At 40.9% G+C, this 17,946-nt stretch overlaps 1 protein-coding gene across 2 annotated transcripts in view; it reads right to left on the reverse strand.

The window, feature by feature from the left end:
• Nucleotides 1-756: 756 nt before the first annotated feature.
• Nucleotides 757-17,946, reverse strand: part of PRKCQ (protein kinase C theta) — a 125,089-nt gene continuing 107,899 nt past the window's right edge. For both annotated transcript variants that reach the window (XM_075599412.1, XM_075599413.1), the window contains 6 exons: nucleotides 16,566-16,657; nucleotides 11,775-11,837; nucleotides 9,434-9,572; nucleotides 8,224-8,412; nucleotides 5,305-5,433; nucleotides 757-1,800 (listed from right to left, as the gene is read on the reverse strand). In XM_075599412.1, the coding sequence (XP_075455527.1) occupies nucleotides 1,645-1,800; nucleotides 5,305-5,433; nucleotides 8,224-8,412; nucleotides 9,434-9,572; nucleotides 11,775-11,837; nucleotides 16,566-16,657 (768 nt within the window). In that variant the 3' untranslated portion in view covers nucleotides 757-1,644. The remainder of the gene's footprint in view (nucleotides 1,801-5,304; nucleotides 5,434-8,223; nucleotides 8,413-9,433; nucleotides 9,573-11,774; nucleotides 11,838-16,565; nucleotides 16,658-17,946) is intronic.

Below are 17,946 nucleotides of genomic sequence, written 5' to 3' on the forward strand. Positions count from 1 at the left end.
TACACTGATCTCTTCTTCCGGCGATGTTACAATGAATGAAGCAAGGATAACTTGAAAACAGTGTCTCTTGGAATGTTAACTGTGCTTGTCCTTCCCCCGGTGTGGATGTGTTTTATGGCTAGAGGTGTCAAAGGGTAACTGAAAGCAAGTGAAGAAAGAGTGTGTATGTGTATCAGTGTGAATAAAAATGAATGGAGAGCCCACAGTATAAACAGTGCTCTACACAAGGTGTGTGTAGAGCACTGTTTATACTGTGGGCTCTCCATTCATTTTTATTCACACTGATACACATACACACTCTTTCTTCACTTGCTTTCAGTTACCCTTTGACACCTCTAGCCATAAAACACATCCACACCGGGGGAAGGACAAGCACAGTTAACATTCCAAGAGACACTGTTTTCAAGTTATCCTTGCTTCATTCATTGTAACATCGCCGGAAGAAGAGATCAGTGTATCTCGAAAGCTCGCACAAATAAAAGCATTTCGTTAGCCACAGAACGGTATCATCTATTTATTTTTTGATTATTGAAGCTCGGCTAACACGGTACTGATACCTCTATATGTGTATTGCTACTGTATATCATTACTGGGGGGTGGTGTTTGAAAGGTTTGGCACCATGTTTTATATCATAGATCTTGTGAAGTACCATGTTGTAAATATTCTTCTAAATGTCTTTCGCTCTTTATTCATTCGGACCACGGTGCCGTGATAGCACAGGAATGTTGACATCAATAACAAATGATGGAATAGCATTGAATTTGGAGTCGTCAAGGTCTTTATTGGATCTTTGCTTCTGAGGCACCGTATGTGATACATAAATATGTTACTGTAGAATACAATTATGTACACAAAGTCAAAAAATTATTGGGTAAGAATAATACCTATGTCATTTAGCCGTTTCTAAATACAACCTTTTCTTACCTCTGGAGTCAATTATTCAAGCACAAATTAGTCTATTTTGCCATTTAATACTGTTCACCTCCAAACATTTGTACTTTTGTTTTAGCATTCTTCGTGCTAAATGATAAACCCTTTATTACTATGATGTGTAACACACAGGCTGTAACATGATTTCCAATTAAATGGTTTTAATTGATTGGAAAGAAAATGTAGAAAAATTGGATACCAATACTATGTTTACATTTCCAGGCATACTGTAATTTACGAGTAACAATTAACACCTATGGAGAAAAAACATCTCATTTACAGAGACACTCTACATTCTTAATAGACACATTTATATTACTGACATGACTATGCTAGTTCCATTAATGCATCTGTAAGGGGTCAGAAAACTATATGAAGTGGATCAGACTTTAAAAAAAATTCAAGGGCTTATTGGCTTTTGTTTGGCTATCCAGGTCCAGAATTATTTGTTCAATTTGCCATACGAGCTAATGGTTAGAAACAGAAGGATGATATTGGAGTCTACCAGGAACAAAACAAATACTCTGGATGATCAGATACTAAATGACACGTGGTATCCAAAGCCAAACAACGAATCTCATCTGTGTCCAGTAATACGCTCTTTGCAGAGTGTTAGCAGTGTAGATAGAGATCGTCAGTAGGAAGCTCATTGTTCTCATATCAAATCCGTAGCATTCTTGTTTTTCAATCCCATGGGTATGAACATGGGCTAATCAGCATATAATTGCTTCCATTTTGGGGTTCACAAACGAAAAGTTGTTAAACATATTTTGGTCCATGCTGTTAATCAACGTTCTATCTGTACTTGATAACCTTGGTTTCTCATTCAAGAATTCCTTGTCAAAATTGCTGCAGTCGTGTGGTGAGTTCTATGGGAGAAAGTTAGCAAAAACACAATCAAGGTCACAAGCCAGTGAAAGGTATAATAATGGCTGTTATTTTTCTTTTTTTGATTTTATTGAAAATTCCTTCTTTACGCAATATTCCGAAATAAGTTAAACATTGTGGACACAGCATTCAAATTCTGTACATCGTATAGTGCAGTTCCCCCAATGCAACATTAGAGAGATTTCCTATAAAGATAAAAAAAAAACCAGAGAGGACTACATTCAAAGGGATTTGATACATTTTACACTTGACAGGGATACTGATAGATTGACTATCGTCATACAATTCCAGAATAATCTTATTCGCCCAACTTCAAACTTAACCTTGTTCGGTGTATGAAGGACACCGGCAATATGGCCCAAAAACCTAGTTACAAAATCCGTCATTTGTCATTAGGACTCTCCATTATACTCTAGATAGGGAGCCCATATTTTGTAGTATTTTGGTGTTTGATATCTAAGGGAGTATGTCAGCTTCTCCATTAATCTAGTATTCCACTCTGTCCCACCATTCTACCATGGATGTGGTGAAAGGTCTTTCCCACGTTCTAGCTATTATATTTATGGTGGCATAGATGGTGTCCAATGAGGGTTTTCGTATGTGTAGGGATACCTGTATCGATAAAGGACCCCTTACCTGTGGCAACAATATTTCATTCCATGACCCACCCATGTGTTCAATTCCAAATATATTGTAAATAATGAGTGAACAGACAGTATGCACATTTCCCAGGGCTATCATGTTTCTTTTGGGCATAAAAAGGGAGAAATTTTAACTCCGTCGAATGAATCCATCTCAAAGTTTTGGCATTACCTGATATCTCCATTTGTGACGGTGATCATTTTTAATTTTTTTTTTTTTTACTGTTTTTGAAGTATGTATTGTGGGATGACGCACCGTGGTGTACCGTGTTAAATGTCCTCTCTTGATTACAACTAATAGCCACAAGAGTATCCAGTGCTACTTGACGCTAGAACACAGAGGGTCTTGATTTTTTTTTGCTAAAGTGGGATTCAATTTAAGAATCAAAGGTAAGAAAACGTTACACTTGTACTGTTCAACATAAGAAAGAAACACCGAATAGAGCAAAGGCACTGCCACCCGGATAAGTCCCTAAATATTGCACTCTGTCTGTGGGAAGGGTCACCTTACTCAGTAGTAATTGGTGCAGTCAGAAACAATAATCTGGTCCTACATGTAATGTGTAATGAATGACTTAAAAAACATTTATTGGATATACGCTAAAATAAAATCGGAACCAGATTATGACAGTGAGTAGTTAAAAATGCCTAAAAGTGGTACAGTACGTTATGCTTTATCCTTGTAAGGACAGTGTGTCCAGTAACAGTAACTGGATTGGTTGGCATAACGGGCAAAAATGCTATGGGAGCAGCTAATGAGGAGATGCAGACAAGTGTATTGATTATTTGCTGACAAGTGCTTCTAATGACATCGCCGAAGTGGCTGACAGCAACCATATACTCAAATTCTATTGTGAGCCGTGCGTAATACTTGCGTGGTTAGCAAATACTGAGAGCCTCTCTGCTTATACTCATACGACACTGTTGGTGGTAAGTAACCAACACTACAAATCGATTGTAGTTTTAACCCTATACTCTTGATAGTATAGAATCCCCCCCGAGACTCATGGGATTAGTAGTGTGGAAGCATAGTAAACATAAGATAGAACAGTAAGCTTCTATGGCTCTACAGAGCAACCACAGCAGTGCACACACAGTAAACAAATAGGCAAACCCACAGCTGTGGTATCACCATGCAAGCCTGCATGGTGCCAATAATATGCAAAAGGTGTGGGTGACGTCATGACGCTAGCCCTCTGACAGCTGTTTCGCTTTGGTGACCCTCTCAGGAAGAAGCTAACATGAAATGGCTGTCAGAGGGCTAGCGTCATAGCGTCATGATGTCACCGCACCGCGACATGCGCCAAGCCTGCAGACTGAGTCAGGCATGATCGGTACACCGGTTGAGTAGAGCCAAGTAGCCAGCATCCAGGCATCACGCTCCAATAGGGACAGTACAGATAAGTGCTGAGGGTCTCTTTCCCTTTTTTCTTTCCTCTCCCCACCCCTTCCCCCCCCCCCGTATGCTTAGGGGCATGTATTTAGGGTTACGGTGTGGGAGCTTATGATCCGATTGGTAGGCACGTTCTTACTGTCATACCACCCTGCAGGGAGAGTATATATTGGTGTGTAGGGACTTCCCTTTTTCTCTCCCTACCCAGTCTGCAGTTAATCTCAGCCAGGGTTAGAATTTTGCAGGGGTTTTCTGTTACGGTCACCATCGTTCCACTTATGTCTGCTTGATTATACACCCACACCTTTTGCATATTATTGGGAACATGCAGGCTTGCATGGTGATACCACAGCTGTGGGTTTGCCTATTTGTTTACTGTGTGTGCACTGCTGTGGTTGCTCTGTAGAGCCAAAGGAACTTACAGTTCTATCTTATGTTTACTATGCTTCCACACCACTAATCCCATGAATCTCGGGGGGATTCGATACTATCAAGAGTACAGGGTTAAAACTACATCCTGTTTCACATAGGGATTTGTAGTGTTGGTTACTTACCACCAACAGTGGTCGTATGAATATAAGCAGAGAGGCTCTCAGTATTTGCTAACCACGCAGGTATTACGCACGGCTCACAGAACTTGAGTATATGGTTGCTGTCAGCCACTTCGGCGACGTCATTAGAAGCACTTGTCAGCAAATAATCAATACACTTGTCTGCATCTACTCATTAGCTGCTCCCATAGCATTTTTGCCCGTTATGCCAACCAATCCAGTTACTGTTACTGGACATACTTTCCTTACAAGGATAAAGCATAACGTACTGTACCACTTTAAGCATTTTTAACTACTCACTGTCATAATCTGGTTCCGATTAATTTTAGCGTATATCCAATAAATGTTTTTTAAGTCATTCATTACAGATTACATGTAGGACCAGATTATTGTTTCTGACTGCACCAATTACTACTGAGTAAGGTGACCCTTCCCACAGACACTGAGTGCAATATTTAGGGACTTATCCGGGTGGCATTGCCTTTGCTCCATTCGGTGTTTCTTTCTTATGTTGTCCAATTATTTGCCCTTATGCACTGGTCTGCACTTTTGACCTCTGGTCTATCTAGGTAGAGCAGGTTTTCCCCTTTTTTCCCACTTGTACTGTATCAAGAGACTGAGAGGCAAAGCCTTACAATGTCACTGATTGATGTGGTTCAAAGTTCCAGTAGTCCTATTGATCTTGGATAGATGTAGATTAGTTGTAAGTTAGTCATGTAAAGGGCATCAACAACCTACCTTTTAGGAGGTTCTTCATAGATAGGGATGTGCCATAAGACACTTGGCCCCAGGAGATACATTACAGCCCATTCGCTCTTATGGAATAGTACTGCTTAGTAACTATGCCCCTCAATCTTGCTGGAAATACATGTACATCAATACACATGATTTGGATCTTACCACTTTAGGTCTAAATGGTGGCTCAATTTCTCTGTTTTCCAATCTTTCCCAGTCGATCTCTTGGAAGAAGCAATGCTGGCGGATATTTCCCTTCACTCCAAGCCTCCTTTCAGGTTCTCTGACAAAAAGCTAAAATAAAAGGGCAATCCTATCAATATAGTTATGTAAATCGTATTCCCTTCATAATACTTCAAGTAGAGATAATAAGTATCCTATTGATTACTGATTAGGCCAAGTCAATCCCAGCTAAAATGTAGCAATCTATTTTTTTTAAACATACATTATATTCAGGTACAAGTTAAGGCCCATATTTATCATGCCGTTGTCATTCCATAAGATGCCCTCTGCCACTAGAAGACACCTTACATTCATGTCAATGGGCTGTAAGGTGTGTCTGTACTGGTAGGTGTCTTATGGAATAGCACCTCTTGTTAAATATGGGCCTGTATACTTTCTACATTAGGGTGTCTCAGAAACAAGATCTTCACTGGTAGCATTTTGGATGTGTCAACTGCTCTAATGGATTGGAAATATGTTTGGCCGGGCGTTTGTCAGGGGGTAGGGTGACTGCTGGTTGATTGTTGAGCGGAAGGGGAAAGCAGTTGGTTGTTGAGCTGGTGGGTGCCAGTAGCGGTTGGATCCTGTCAGTGGGGGAACCCTGTGGAGGGGGCCAGTTTGGTCAAACCTCTTTCTCCAATGAACCAAGTCCAACCTCCTGTCTGTTGGCAGTCCAACCAGGTGTAGGCCCTTTGGGGAATTCCCCAGTTCAGCACCGTGCCAGTCTGACCCTGCCTCTATCCGTCTAGTTGGCAATCTCTGCCCTTCTTTTTTTTCTGCCACTTTCTATATTTCCCAGTTTGCATGCCCATCCTCGCACTCCGAGTCCCTCTTAAGTGCCCTGAGCCCCCATCGTTGGGTCTGTACTCCGGGTTAAGAAACATTACATCAGAATAGGCATTATGGCCCATATTTAATAAGCAATGCTATGACACCCCTTACAGCACTGGAAGACATACTGCAGCCCATTTAAGTAAATGGATATTAAGGTGTCTTCTGGGAGTGGTCTTAAAACATAGCACCACTTCATGAATATTGTCCTACAGTATACGGTATGTAAGAAACTTGATTGACAATTTTCTCGTTTTAAACACAAAAGCTAATGACAGTTATAAGAAAACCCTGAGGGGGGTTTCTTACCACCACACGTAGAGAAAGACAGACCTACTGTATAGTAAAAATATAATGGTCAAGTGAATAAGTATAAGATAATGATGGTAAAAGTACATTCTCAGTGGGGTGCGTGTATAATGTTACTTCTCTATATTCAGAAGAAACAATAATTGTGAGTGCCATCTGTGGTCTCATGTGCGCCTTTAATATCTAGGGGTTTTAATCTCTGAGCTTGGGAGGTCCTTGTAGACTTGAGTCAGCTGTTCCTTGTGCAGAAAAATCAGCTTCCACTAACCACCCTAACAAATGATATTTTTCCTATTCTTGCAAAGGAATGAATAGAGATTTCTAATCATCTGCCAAGGGTGACAGTGAATACATTAGCTGTCAGCTTAATATAATCCTAGCCTGTCAGTGTCAAGCCGTCAAAGGACTCGATATTGAAATTCCTTCCAGTATTTCAAGAATCACATTGATTCCCTAACGTGTATTTCCCTTAAAATAATGTTTCAGCTGTACTGTATATTTTTTGACAGTCACAGAAGGAAAATGTGTTAAAATAATGTATGTGTTTCAGGAGTTAGTCCTGAGGTGGTTTATATGGCAGGAATTAACAAGGACACTTGAAAATATTTTTTTTTGGGGGGGTCATTTACTAAAGTCTCCTCACTGCAAAACCAGTGCAAGACACGGCCTCCACTGTCAGATCCATCCCCATGCCAGCGACAAGACCTGACCCCCAACTCCTGCCCATCAACCAAACAAGCTCTCAGTGCACCTAACCCAGCCTGGCCATAGTGTTCCCACCCCTGCCCATCACGCAGACATCTGGACAATGAAAGAAAAACACAGTACACGTGCGCAACTATAATGAATAAACAGAGTGAATTGAAATAAAGTGCATTAACCACTTAATACCCAAGTGAGTATAAGTAACTAGGTTACCAATAAGGAGCGGCTGCTGCTGTGATAGGGTGGTCCAAGACCCTGAATCTAGACAAAACAAAACACAAAACAGCGCACAACGCTCATGGTGAAGTAAGAATTTATATTAAAAAGTCATTCAAGGTTCTGCGTACATCAGACCCTGAACTGAACAATGACTATGCCCATCACAGGAAATGTTTCATATATATCTCCACCAGTGTTTTACCAACTAATGTACTCTACAGCGCCCTGGATAAGAGAGCGATATAAATGTTGTTAGAAATAAATAAGTCCTGGCAAGATATTTATTAGAGAATCCCTGCTGTGATTTGTACCATTCATTAATATGGTGCGGGTGTTTTTGCACCAGTTTTATTTATCAAAATCTCCCATCTAAAAAAATGGGGTTGTTGAATAAATGACACAAAATTTACCATTCCCATAAAAATCGATAACATTTTCTTTGACCATTCGAGTGCAGTATTTCTTAACCCACTTTGCAGCCAGGAGATTTTTAAAGAAGATCCCTTGAGTTTTGATGCCAGTAGCGTAGACTAATTAGGATAGCTTAGAGAGATCCGTTAAAGTGCTACCAAATGTTCTACTTAACAAATAGTTATTGATGTAGTCATAATAATAGCAGAAGTTCATCCTTCAAACGCTCATTAAATTAAGTATTTGAGAGAAAAGAAAAAACAGGAACATGTGAAATGATTAATGGCCAGTTATCTGCAGACTGTGATATCCTAAAAAATATTTAACACGAGCAAAAGAAAACAAGTTAGTGGTTAAGAAGTTAAATAACATCAAGGTTGGATTTACCATGACCAAGATGTCTCTTGCCTCCTTGTTAAGCCAACGAGGGTAAAATGGATCATGCATGCGTATGGACTGGAACAGTTCTTCTTCATCTACGCCATGAAATGGAGACTGTCCAATTAACATCTCGTACAGGAGAACCCCAAATGACCACCAGTCAACCGAATAATTGTATTTGTGTCCCAGCAAGATCTGTGCAATAGACAAGAGAGTTCGAATGTCATTAATTTGCATATTGTTTGCATGTTTCATCAGCTTTGACGTCACTGGTCTGCAGGATACAATATGAGAGCAGTGTTGTCACAGTGGTACGTTGACATAAAGCAGTCCAGTCCTCAAGGGCCACTAACTTGGCCTGTTGGTGGCCCTTGAGGACTGGCATTGGCCACCAATGACTTAAAGCATGTTAATGACAACATCATGGACTAGGATCTGTATGCCGAGAGCATGCTAGATCTGACATGCTAGACCAAATATCTCAACTAGGTGGATTTTAAATTTGATCAAAGATGCATTGGTACAGATGCAGCCACCAACATTCGACCACATCTCGGTCTACATTCCGTCAAATTCACCAAATACCATGTGAGATTGTCTGCAGCAGACTAATATCCCAGCGCATTAACACAGCGGGGGGTCCCTGCTGTGTGAATCTTACCAGGGTCTACCTGTCTGTAAGAGACGCGCAGTAAGAGATAGACTGAATCAGTCACTCTACCTTCGCGCCTCTCACAGGCGGGGTTTTATTTAATTTTAATAATACAGTATTGTAGCAGGGGGTCTCCGGAGCTGAACCGCATTAATTTCAGGTCAGGGGACCCACTGCTTCCCCAGTTACAGGCCCCGTTATGGGGTGCCGGTAACCTGGTGGCCATGTTTAAATTCTCTTGCGTCACGGCCCATGTGATCAGGCGTTTAAACAAACCAGAGGGGTACCGGCCCCTCATAACGGCGCCTGTAACTGTAAGCAGTTGGTAGAATAGAACCTGGGCGAGCCAATAACCTACTCCTAAGACGCGATGTATCAGTAACAGTATAATTAAATGCCCGTATGGAGTATGCAGCTAGGAAAAGAATGGGCCTAACATTTGTGGAAGACTGTACATACATTATTACCGTGCTCCTACCTTAATGAGGTTGGCAGGCTTGCCAATCAAAGAGTAAACTAAACTGACATTTGTTGTCTTGTTTGAAGGAAGAACACAATACATACCTCAGGAGCAATATAATCTGGAGTTCCACAGAAAGTGCTTGTTTTAGCGTCACCAAACATGCTCTCTTTGCACATTCCAAAGTCTGCTATCTTTATGTGTCCCTCTGTGTCCAAGAGCACGTTATCTAGCTTTAAGTCTCTGAAAAACAACAGAAGAACTACAGGATATAAGGCAGTGTTGAGCAGGAGTATAGGGTTTGATATGAAGCATAAGATCAATCACAAGGAAGACTTGGCCTTTATTACACTTGGCTTTTAGAACCTACAAAAAAGGTTAATTCAAAAGTAACATTTGTTACTTAACTTCTTTCTATAGTAACAACTTTCCTTAGGATAATACGTACAACAGCTCATCTGCATGGCAGGAGCTGGCTTATCTTATTCACTGCCCATTAGAATACACACAGATTCAAACAACAATACAGTATCATGCGTGTGGCAGTAAAGCAGAGTGCAGCAAAGCGCAACAATTTAGGCAATGGATATCTTGGTCCGCTGTAAAGATTTTTTTTTTTTTTTAAAAGACAGAATTGAAACTTTGTAAAAAGAACGTGAACATTTGGCTTTGAAAAACATCGTAAAGTCTACAATTTTGTTACGCGGAACAGACTGCTGCTTACTAAAGATATATGGCCATACTGTATGTACCAAGACAGGGGTGCTCAAATCCAGTTCTCCAGACCTCACAATAAGTCAGGTTTTATAGATATCCGGGTTTCAGCACAAGTCTGAGCCACCTGTGCTGAAGCCGGGATATCCATAAAACATGACCTGTTGGGAGCTCTTGAGGACTAACAGACATTACCTATATAGGTTACGCCCAAATTTAACAGACTTCTGAGGAACTATCCCAAGGGTTACCATTTATGCTAAATTTTGCATAGGTTGAACTTGATGGACATATGGATTTTTGTCGACCACATCTACTACTGTATGTAACTATTTAACTATGTGCTACAAAGACCACTGTTGCAGGCCTGTTATGAACTCCAGCTCTGCAAGTCACTGTGGGATACACTGCTCTATGGATAGCCAAATGTGTGAGGGGAAAACTGTTTTCTTAAATCATTTTACAGTAGACGTCATCTCTGAACCAACCATACAATGAGAGCAACTTAGAGACAGGAGTATTCTTGCAGAAAACTTCCAATAATGGTGTAACAGGGTATGTCCCTTTATATCTTTCTTTCCCCCTATTATCCCTGTTATGTAAGTCCTGTTAGCTGCAGGCAGTAACAGGTTAAATCTATGGGCTCTTGACCCCACTTATGCCCCTCTTATGAGTGATAGAAGTAAGGTGGTGACTCATGGCCTGTGTAAACCTATCAGGGAAAGGTATAGACCATGAGCCCGCCCCTTCTTGAGTCTCCTAGGAGGATGTGACCAAGTTAGTCAGAGTCCTGCTTGAGCTCTTGAAGAGAGAAGAAGCAGAGGGCTGTGAGTCTCTCCTTTGGCAGGATGAGCGTGCTCACCCCCAGCCTTTGAGCTGGGGGAACATCAGATTCAGCCTAAGGCCCTATACTATCAGGGCAAAGCACCATCCAGAGGAATGGGACCTCTGAGACCATGCACCACTGTGAGGAAGAACTGCAGTGAGTGCCAGCCAATAAAGATCCTGTTCTAATATACCTCAGTCTGAGTATCCCTTCTTGGGCTGAGGGGGAAAGAGTGCAATAATGGGGGCTGACCTCCGAACATCCTGGAGCCCGCTACTGCTGGAGGTGCTAAGCACCATGAGAAGAACCAGAGGAAGAACCTAAGCCTGTCCTGATCTCCACAATACCACAGATCAGCTCAGCTCTCCTGACCCCAACAGGTATCGCACCACACACTAGGTAGCACAGGCTATGTAATCTCCCATGGGGGTGGGGGGAGAAACCGGGCTACAATATACTGCTCTAGAATCTTCATAGACCTGAGATCTTAAGCAGAATTTCCAGCGAGTTTAAAAATAAGTTGTCACTATTGTTACCCTGAATTTAGTTACAGAAAACAAGGCGCAGGTATACTTACATGCAATGGGATTCCTTCAATGTGCCCCAGTTTTGGAGTCGGGAGACTTTTTAAACAAAAAATGTATATTAAAGTAGTGTACACAAAAGTAGCAGTATATGGAAAAATAAAGAGGCAAAAGCACAGATAGGAAATAGTGAATTGGAGCAGTGCAAACAGTTGAGCTCTAAATGCAGGGATTGAAAAAGAATCATCAGACAGCGGGTTTCCAACTGAATGGTGATTGAATCTGGCTTAGAAGCAGCAGCTTAATGCAGTGCACAGATACAGACTCACACTCTCTGACATACAGTAAGTGTTTTCTAACACAAATTAGAGAACTATTTACCTGTACACGATTCCTTTGGAATGAAGAAACTGAAGACCGCAGACAATTTCAGCAGCATAGAAGCTACAAAGAAATATTTAATTATTCAACGAAACAAAAAAAAATGTGTTTACACAATTGTTATGCAAATACATTTCTAAGTGCATTGTATGAGTGCTTTCTTAAATGGACAATTTGAAGATGTCTGGGCTTATCTGCTAGTTTGCAATATGTTTAAATCCAAAGAAGACAATGTTTAACTTTAATAGAGTAAATAAAATAAATGTCACTGGTTAGGGGTCTTAGAAATCTATGTACCATACAAATGAGTAACTAGCATAATCTATGGTATAACAAAAACACTTCTAATGCTCCTTGCAAAGCCCCGCCAGTCGACGAATAAACAGATAAAAATTATTACTGACCAAATATATATATATAGATGTGTGTGTGTGTGTGTAAATATATATAAATATATATAAAATATATAAAAAACAAATTATATATATATATATATATATATTTTTTTTTATATGTGTATATATATACATTTTATATGTGTATATATATATATAGTAGATGTTGCAGAACAGTAGGCACTCCGTCTGGTTGAAACAATGTGGGTGCAAATCCTGTATGGTATAGAATAGGAAATACGATACCGTTTGAAGACGAATATCAGAGGCAGGACTCCAGGTAAGTGGTCAAAAGAAAGACCACTTACCTGGAGTGCTGCCTCTGATATCCGTTTTCAAACGGTATCGTATTTCCTATAATATTGTATTGTATTGTATTTCTTTATTTATATAGCGCCATTAATGTACATAGCGCTTCACAGTAGTAATACATGTGGTAATCGAATAAATAACAGATAATATAAATAACAGATCATGGGATTAAGTGCTTTAGACATAAACATAACATTAAGGAAGAGGAGTCCCTGCCCCGAGGAGCTTACAATCTAATTGTTAGGTAGGGAGAACGTACAGAGACAGTAGGAAGGAGTTCTGGTAAGTGCGTCTGCAGGGGGCCAAGCTTTATGTATCATGTGTTCAGAATATCCACAGTGCTATTCATATGCTTATTTAAGCAAGTGTGTCTTAAGGTGGGTCTTAAAGGTGGATAGAGAGGGTGCTAGTCGGGTACTGAGGGGAAGGGCATTCCAGAGGTGTGGGGCAGTCAGTGAAAACGGTTTAAGGCGGGAGAGGGCTTTAGATACAAAGGGGGTAGAAAGAAGACATCCTTGAGCAGAATGCAAGAGTCGGGATGGTGCATAGCGAGAAATTAGGGCTGAGATGTAAGGAGGGGCAGAAGAGTGTAAAGCTTTAAAAGTGAGGAGAAGAATGGAGTGTGAGATGTGGGATTTGATTGGAAGCCAGGAGAGGGATTTCAGGAGGGGAGATGCTGAGACAGATCTAGGAAAGAGTAGAGTGATTCTGGCAGCAGCATTTAGGATAGATTGTAGGGGAGACAGGTGAGAGGCAGGAAGGCCGGACAGCAGGAGGTTACAGTAATCAAGACGGGAGAGAATGAGGGCCTGAGTCAGAGTTTTAGCAGTCGAGCAACAGAGGAAAGGGCGTATCTTTGTTATATTGCGGAGGAAAAAGCGACAAGTTTTAGAAATGTTTTGAATGTGAGGGGCGAATGTGAGAGAGGAGTCGAGTGTGACCCCTAGGCAGCGTGCTTGGGCTACTGGGTGGATGATCGTAGTTCCAACAGTAATGTGGAAGGAGGTAGTAGGGCCAGGTTTGGGAGGAAGTATGAGGAGCTCTGTTTTAGCCATGTTGAGTTTAAGGCGACGGAGGGCCATCCAGGATGATATAGCAGAGAGACATTCAGAAACTTTGGTCTGTATAGCAGGTGTAAGGTCGGGTGTTGAAAAGTATATTTGTGTGTCGTCAGCATAGAGGTGATATTTAAATATATATATATATATATATATATATTTATATTTATATATATATAAAAATAAATATATATATATATATATATATATATATATAAAAACACACAAAAAAGTAGCGCTACAAAGTATAGTAAATAACTATGAATAATTAATATAAACACTTAAAGTATATGCAAATTAATAAAAATAACCAACAAATAAATAGATAGTGTCCAAAGAAAAAAAAGGATAAGTCCAAATGTCTCCACTTGGTGGTGGTCTGGAGGAGGAGAGAGTCCCAACGATACACTGACCAGAGGAGCTCCTTGCTGCTTCAAAAGAAAGTGGTGTAGCCACCCACCATAGATCTAGAAAAACAAAATACAAAAAAGCGCAAGCTCCATAGCGCGTAACAGTGTACAAATGAGGGTGAATTTATTAAGAAAAGTGTCCCTAGGTGATACACTTACAAAAAGTAAGAATAAAATATACATTGGAGAGAATCTGTATGGGGCGTCATCTACAGGAGTGGGGGAGAGGGATTTCGTCCGTGATACTGAGCACCTGGTTTGACTGTTTCTGACTCCTGCCACGAGTTCTGCAGCAATTCAGCGTCTCTGATGTTAAAGGAGCTTCTTATGAAGGTGCAATAGTAGAAGCACAAGCAGAATAGCTGGAAAAGTGCCGAAGAACACAGGACTTCCTCCCACACGACCGTCTGAGATGATGTCACCCCGTCTCTAACATCAGAGACGCTGAATTGCTGCAGGAGTCAGAAACAATCAAACAAGGTGCTCAGTATCACGGACGAAATCCCTCTCGACCACTCCTGTAGATGACGCCCCATACAGATTCTCTCCAATGTATATTTTATTCTTACTTTTTGTAAGTGTATCTCCTAGGGACACTTTTCTTAATTAATTCACCCTCATTTGTATACTGTCACGCGCTATGAAGCTTGCGCTTTTTTTGTGTTTTGTGTATATATATATATATATATATATATATATATATATATATATTATATATATATATATAGGTTTAGCCTATCCCATAGCCTCTCTTGCATTCCCAGTAAAATCAACCCCACACTGATGAGACCCATCAAGGTCGAAACAGCTGTCTGTGGGTGGTTTTCTGGGTATGCACCTTAACCCTGGCTGTGCTCACAGCTGTGACCATGCAGCAAGCTTAAGCCTATAGGGAACCATGTTAAAAATGGTTATTGAGGCAAAAAGTGACACTGTGTGCTCATTTGCATGTCATTTCCCAGAATCCCTTGCAGCAGTGGAAGTGCTGTATGCTGGGTGATAATGGGGAAAGGCGGGGTTGCAGACCTGCCTAAGACATGCAGATGAGCATACAGTTATATTTGTATATATATAGTAGAATCGTTTAGAGCAAGGGTCTCTTATGGAATTTTCCAAAATCTCTTGGCTGGAAAGGTGATGCAAAACTAGGGGAAAACCTGCATCACAACAGGAAAAACAGTTCACATTGAACCGAAGGGTTTTTTTATTTGATAAATCTGGTGATGTTTTATTTACTCCTGTGTTGTAGCTGGGAGATTTGGATTAATAACCTCGTCAATGTATCAAAGATCTTTTGCACCAATTTGGGTCAGGTGGAGATTTGGGCAAAGGTTGCAGGCAGCAAAAAGAAGATAGGGAAAAGTTATTGAACCTCGTGAGTATATTTTCATGTCTTCCACATGTCCCCCAAAACCGGCTTCATTCACTCAACACATGTTAGGATGGGGACAAGGATTGTGGGTGGGGACATGCAAATGAGCTCATTGTGCATGCTGCGTTTTGCTTCCAATACACAAAGCTGCAGACAAGGATTCTGGGCATCAGCTGTTTGCAGTCCAGACAAAAAAGTAAGAAGCAGCTAAAAGTGACACCCTCACAATCATAAGGAACAAATGTATTAAGGCAGAAGTGATCCAAATCTGTGGCAAAAAAACAAAACAAACGGCACTAATTATATATATATATATTTACATTTGCATATTTGCTTTGCTGTGGAGGGTTTTTGTCACTTTTTTTACTCACCATAACTTAACTCAGTATTATGGTTGGCCCATCCTTTAGCTTCTTTGCATACCCAGTTAATCAACCCCACACTGATGAGACCCATTAAGGTCGAAACAGCTGTCTGTGGGTGGTTTTCTGGGTATGCACCTTAACCCTGGCTGTGCTCAAAGCTGTGACCATGCAGCAAGCTTAAGCCTATAGGGAACCATGTTAAAAATGGTTTTCAAAGCAAAAAGTGGCACTGTGTGCTCATTTGCATCTCATTTCCCAGAATCCCTTGCTGCAGTGGAAGTGCTGTGTGCTGGGTGATAATGGGGAAAGGCGGGGTTGCAGACGAGCATACAGTATATTTACACACATACATACATACATACATACATACATACATACATACATATATATATATATATATGTAGTTTTGATGTTCCGGAACTGCACCACTTTTGCCTTGGTTCCCTTTGTCTGTAGTTGAACCACTCTATGATGTGATAATGTACCTAATGGGGTGAATGAAGCATGTTTGGGTGGCCCATGTAAATATACTCACGTATATCGCCTCTTCCATGTACTTTGTACAGTGTTATTTATTTTTTCTTATTCGACGATAGCCTAATTGTTTAAGTTCTGCTTCTTTTATCCTAAAGTATAATGTCTTAGTCCAGGGGTGGCCAACTCCAGTCCTCAAGGGCCACCAACAAGTGTTCAGGATATCCCTGCTTCAGCACAGGTGGCTCAATCATTGGTTCAGTCAGAATGACAGAACAACAGGGTGTTCTTTTCCTGATCCGTCTGTGCAATCGGTTCCATTACAAACTACTTGTATGTGCCCCTATGATTTCACCCAGGCCCTCGCCCCCCAGCCACGGTTAGATACAAAATGAATCTCCTTACTTTGCTCTGGCAAGGTCAAACTTGTGGCAGTTTTGTATATGGAACATTAGATCTCCACCGTTGAGATACTCCATCACAAAAAACAGGTTCTCCTACGAGAAAGAAGAACAGATCAAGGTGGTGTGGATATTAACACTGTATAGTTCACCAGAAGAATGTTTATTTGCTTATGTAGACAGTTCGTAAAGTCCAAGGTACATATTCTCATAGCTGCGAGTTTGTCCACACGGTTTGATATGGTCATAAGCCCCGAAATAAAAATTGACAACTAGCTGTATTCTGTATTACAGATCGCATCGTTTAAACCTAGAGGTTTAAAAGTGACAAACCGCGTGCTTAAAACAGGCAAACCGCCCGGATTGTACTTCATTTTGAAACGGAATGACCTGAAGGTGATCCTACTTCCCTCCAGAACCCGAAATATGGGTGTCATTGAGAGAGCGAGAGCTAACGGAATAGTCTCCAGTTGTATATATATCCCCTCAAACATCCCTCCAAATAACATACGGAGAGACAGCTGTGCTCAAAAAGGAACACACCTGAAGGTACCTGGGAGATATCCTAATGAGATATGCTAAGTATATTTAAATGAGTTACACCCCACACCTCATAAAATATCTCTATAAGACCAAAACTTTCCGCTTGTGATGAAGAGGGTACTGGTATTAGGTCCAAGAGTATCAGAACCCACAACCTCTGCTATCTGGCTATGTTATAGTATTTGTAAAGTAGGAGAAAAGAAGAAGCACACAAAATATGGTGGTATCAAAAGATTACCAAATGTATTGATGCATCAGAGCTTAATGTGGTAACGTTTCAGGACACAAAGTCCCTTCCTCAGACCAAACACCTCAAAAGTGATAAACAGTAGCACATCTATATATACCCCCAAAGGTCAAAATAATTACCTTCCCCAGTCAACACCAAAAGTGCAGGGCTGCATCCAATCCAACAACCTAATTGTGCACGCCCCCGACGTCTGGCGGCGCCACGTCATGACGCACATGACGTCACAACGCGATGACGTCTTCGGCCCAGCGACGGCCCACAAGAGGAATGAAAGAATGGGGTGTCCTGTAGACAATCCAAAGATGTCTTCCCACAATGACTGACGGCGTCACGTGGCGGGCCGTCACGACGCACGTGACGTCACGACGTAAATGCGCAATGACGTCTGGTTGCTAGGGCAACAGACAACAAAGGAAAGAAAAAACATAAAAATACATAAACAGAGTAATTTACTAAATGATCATATAGCAGGACTATTCTGGAAGCATGGAGAGGAGCAAATAGTAGTGCCATGATGCACCAGTGTAGCATTCTAATGTTGTGTCCACTTTAAACAGTTGCTGACAGTCATTTTTGAAAAGAAGTCCATACA

The sequence above is a fragment of the Ascaphus truei genome, chromosome 5 (genome assembly GCF_040206685.1).
Source record: "Ascaphus truei isolate aAscTru1 chromosome 5, aAscTru1.hap1, whole genome shotgun sequence".
Taxonomy (NCBI): Eukaryota; Metazoa; Chordata; class Amphibia; order Anura; family Ascaphidae; genus Ascaphus; species Ascaphus truei.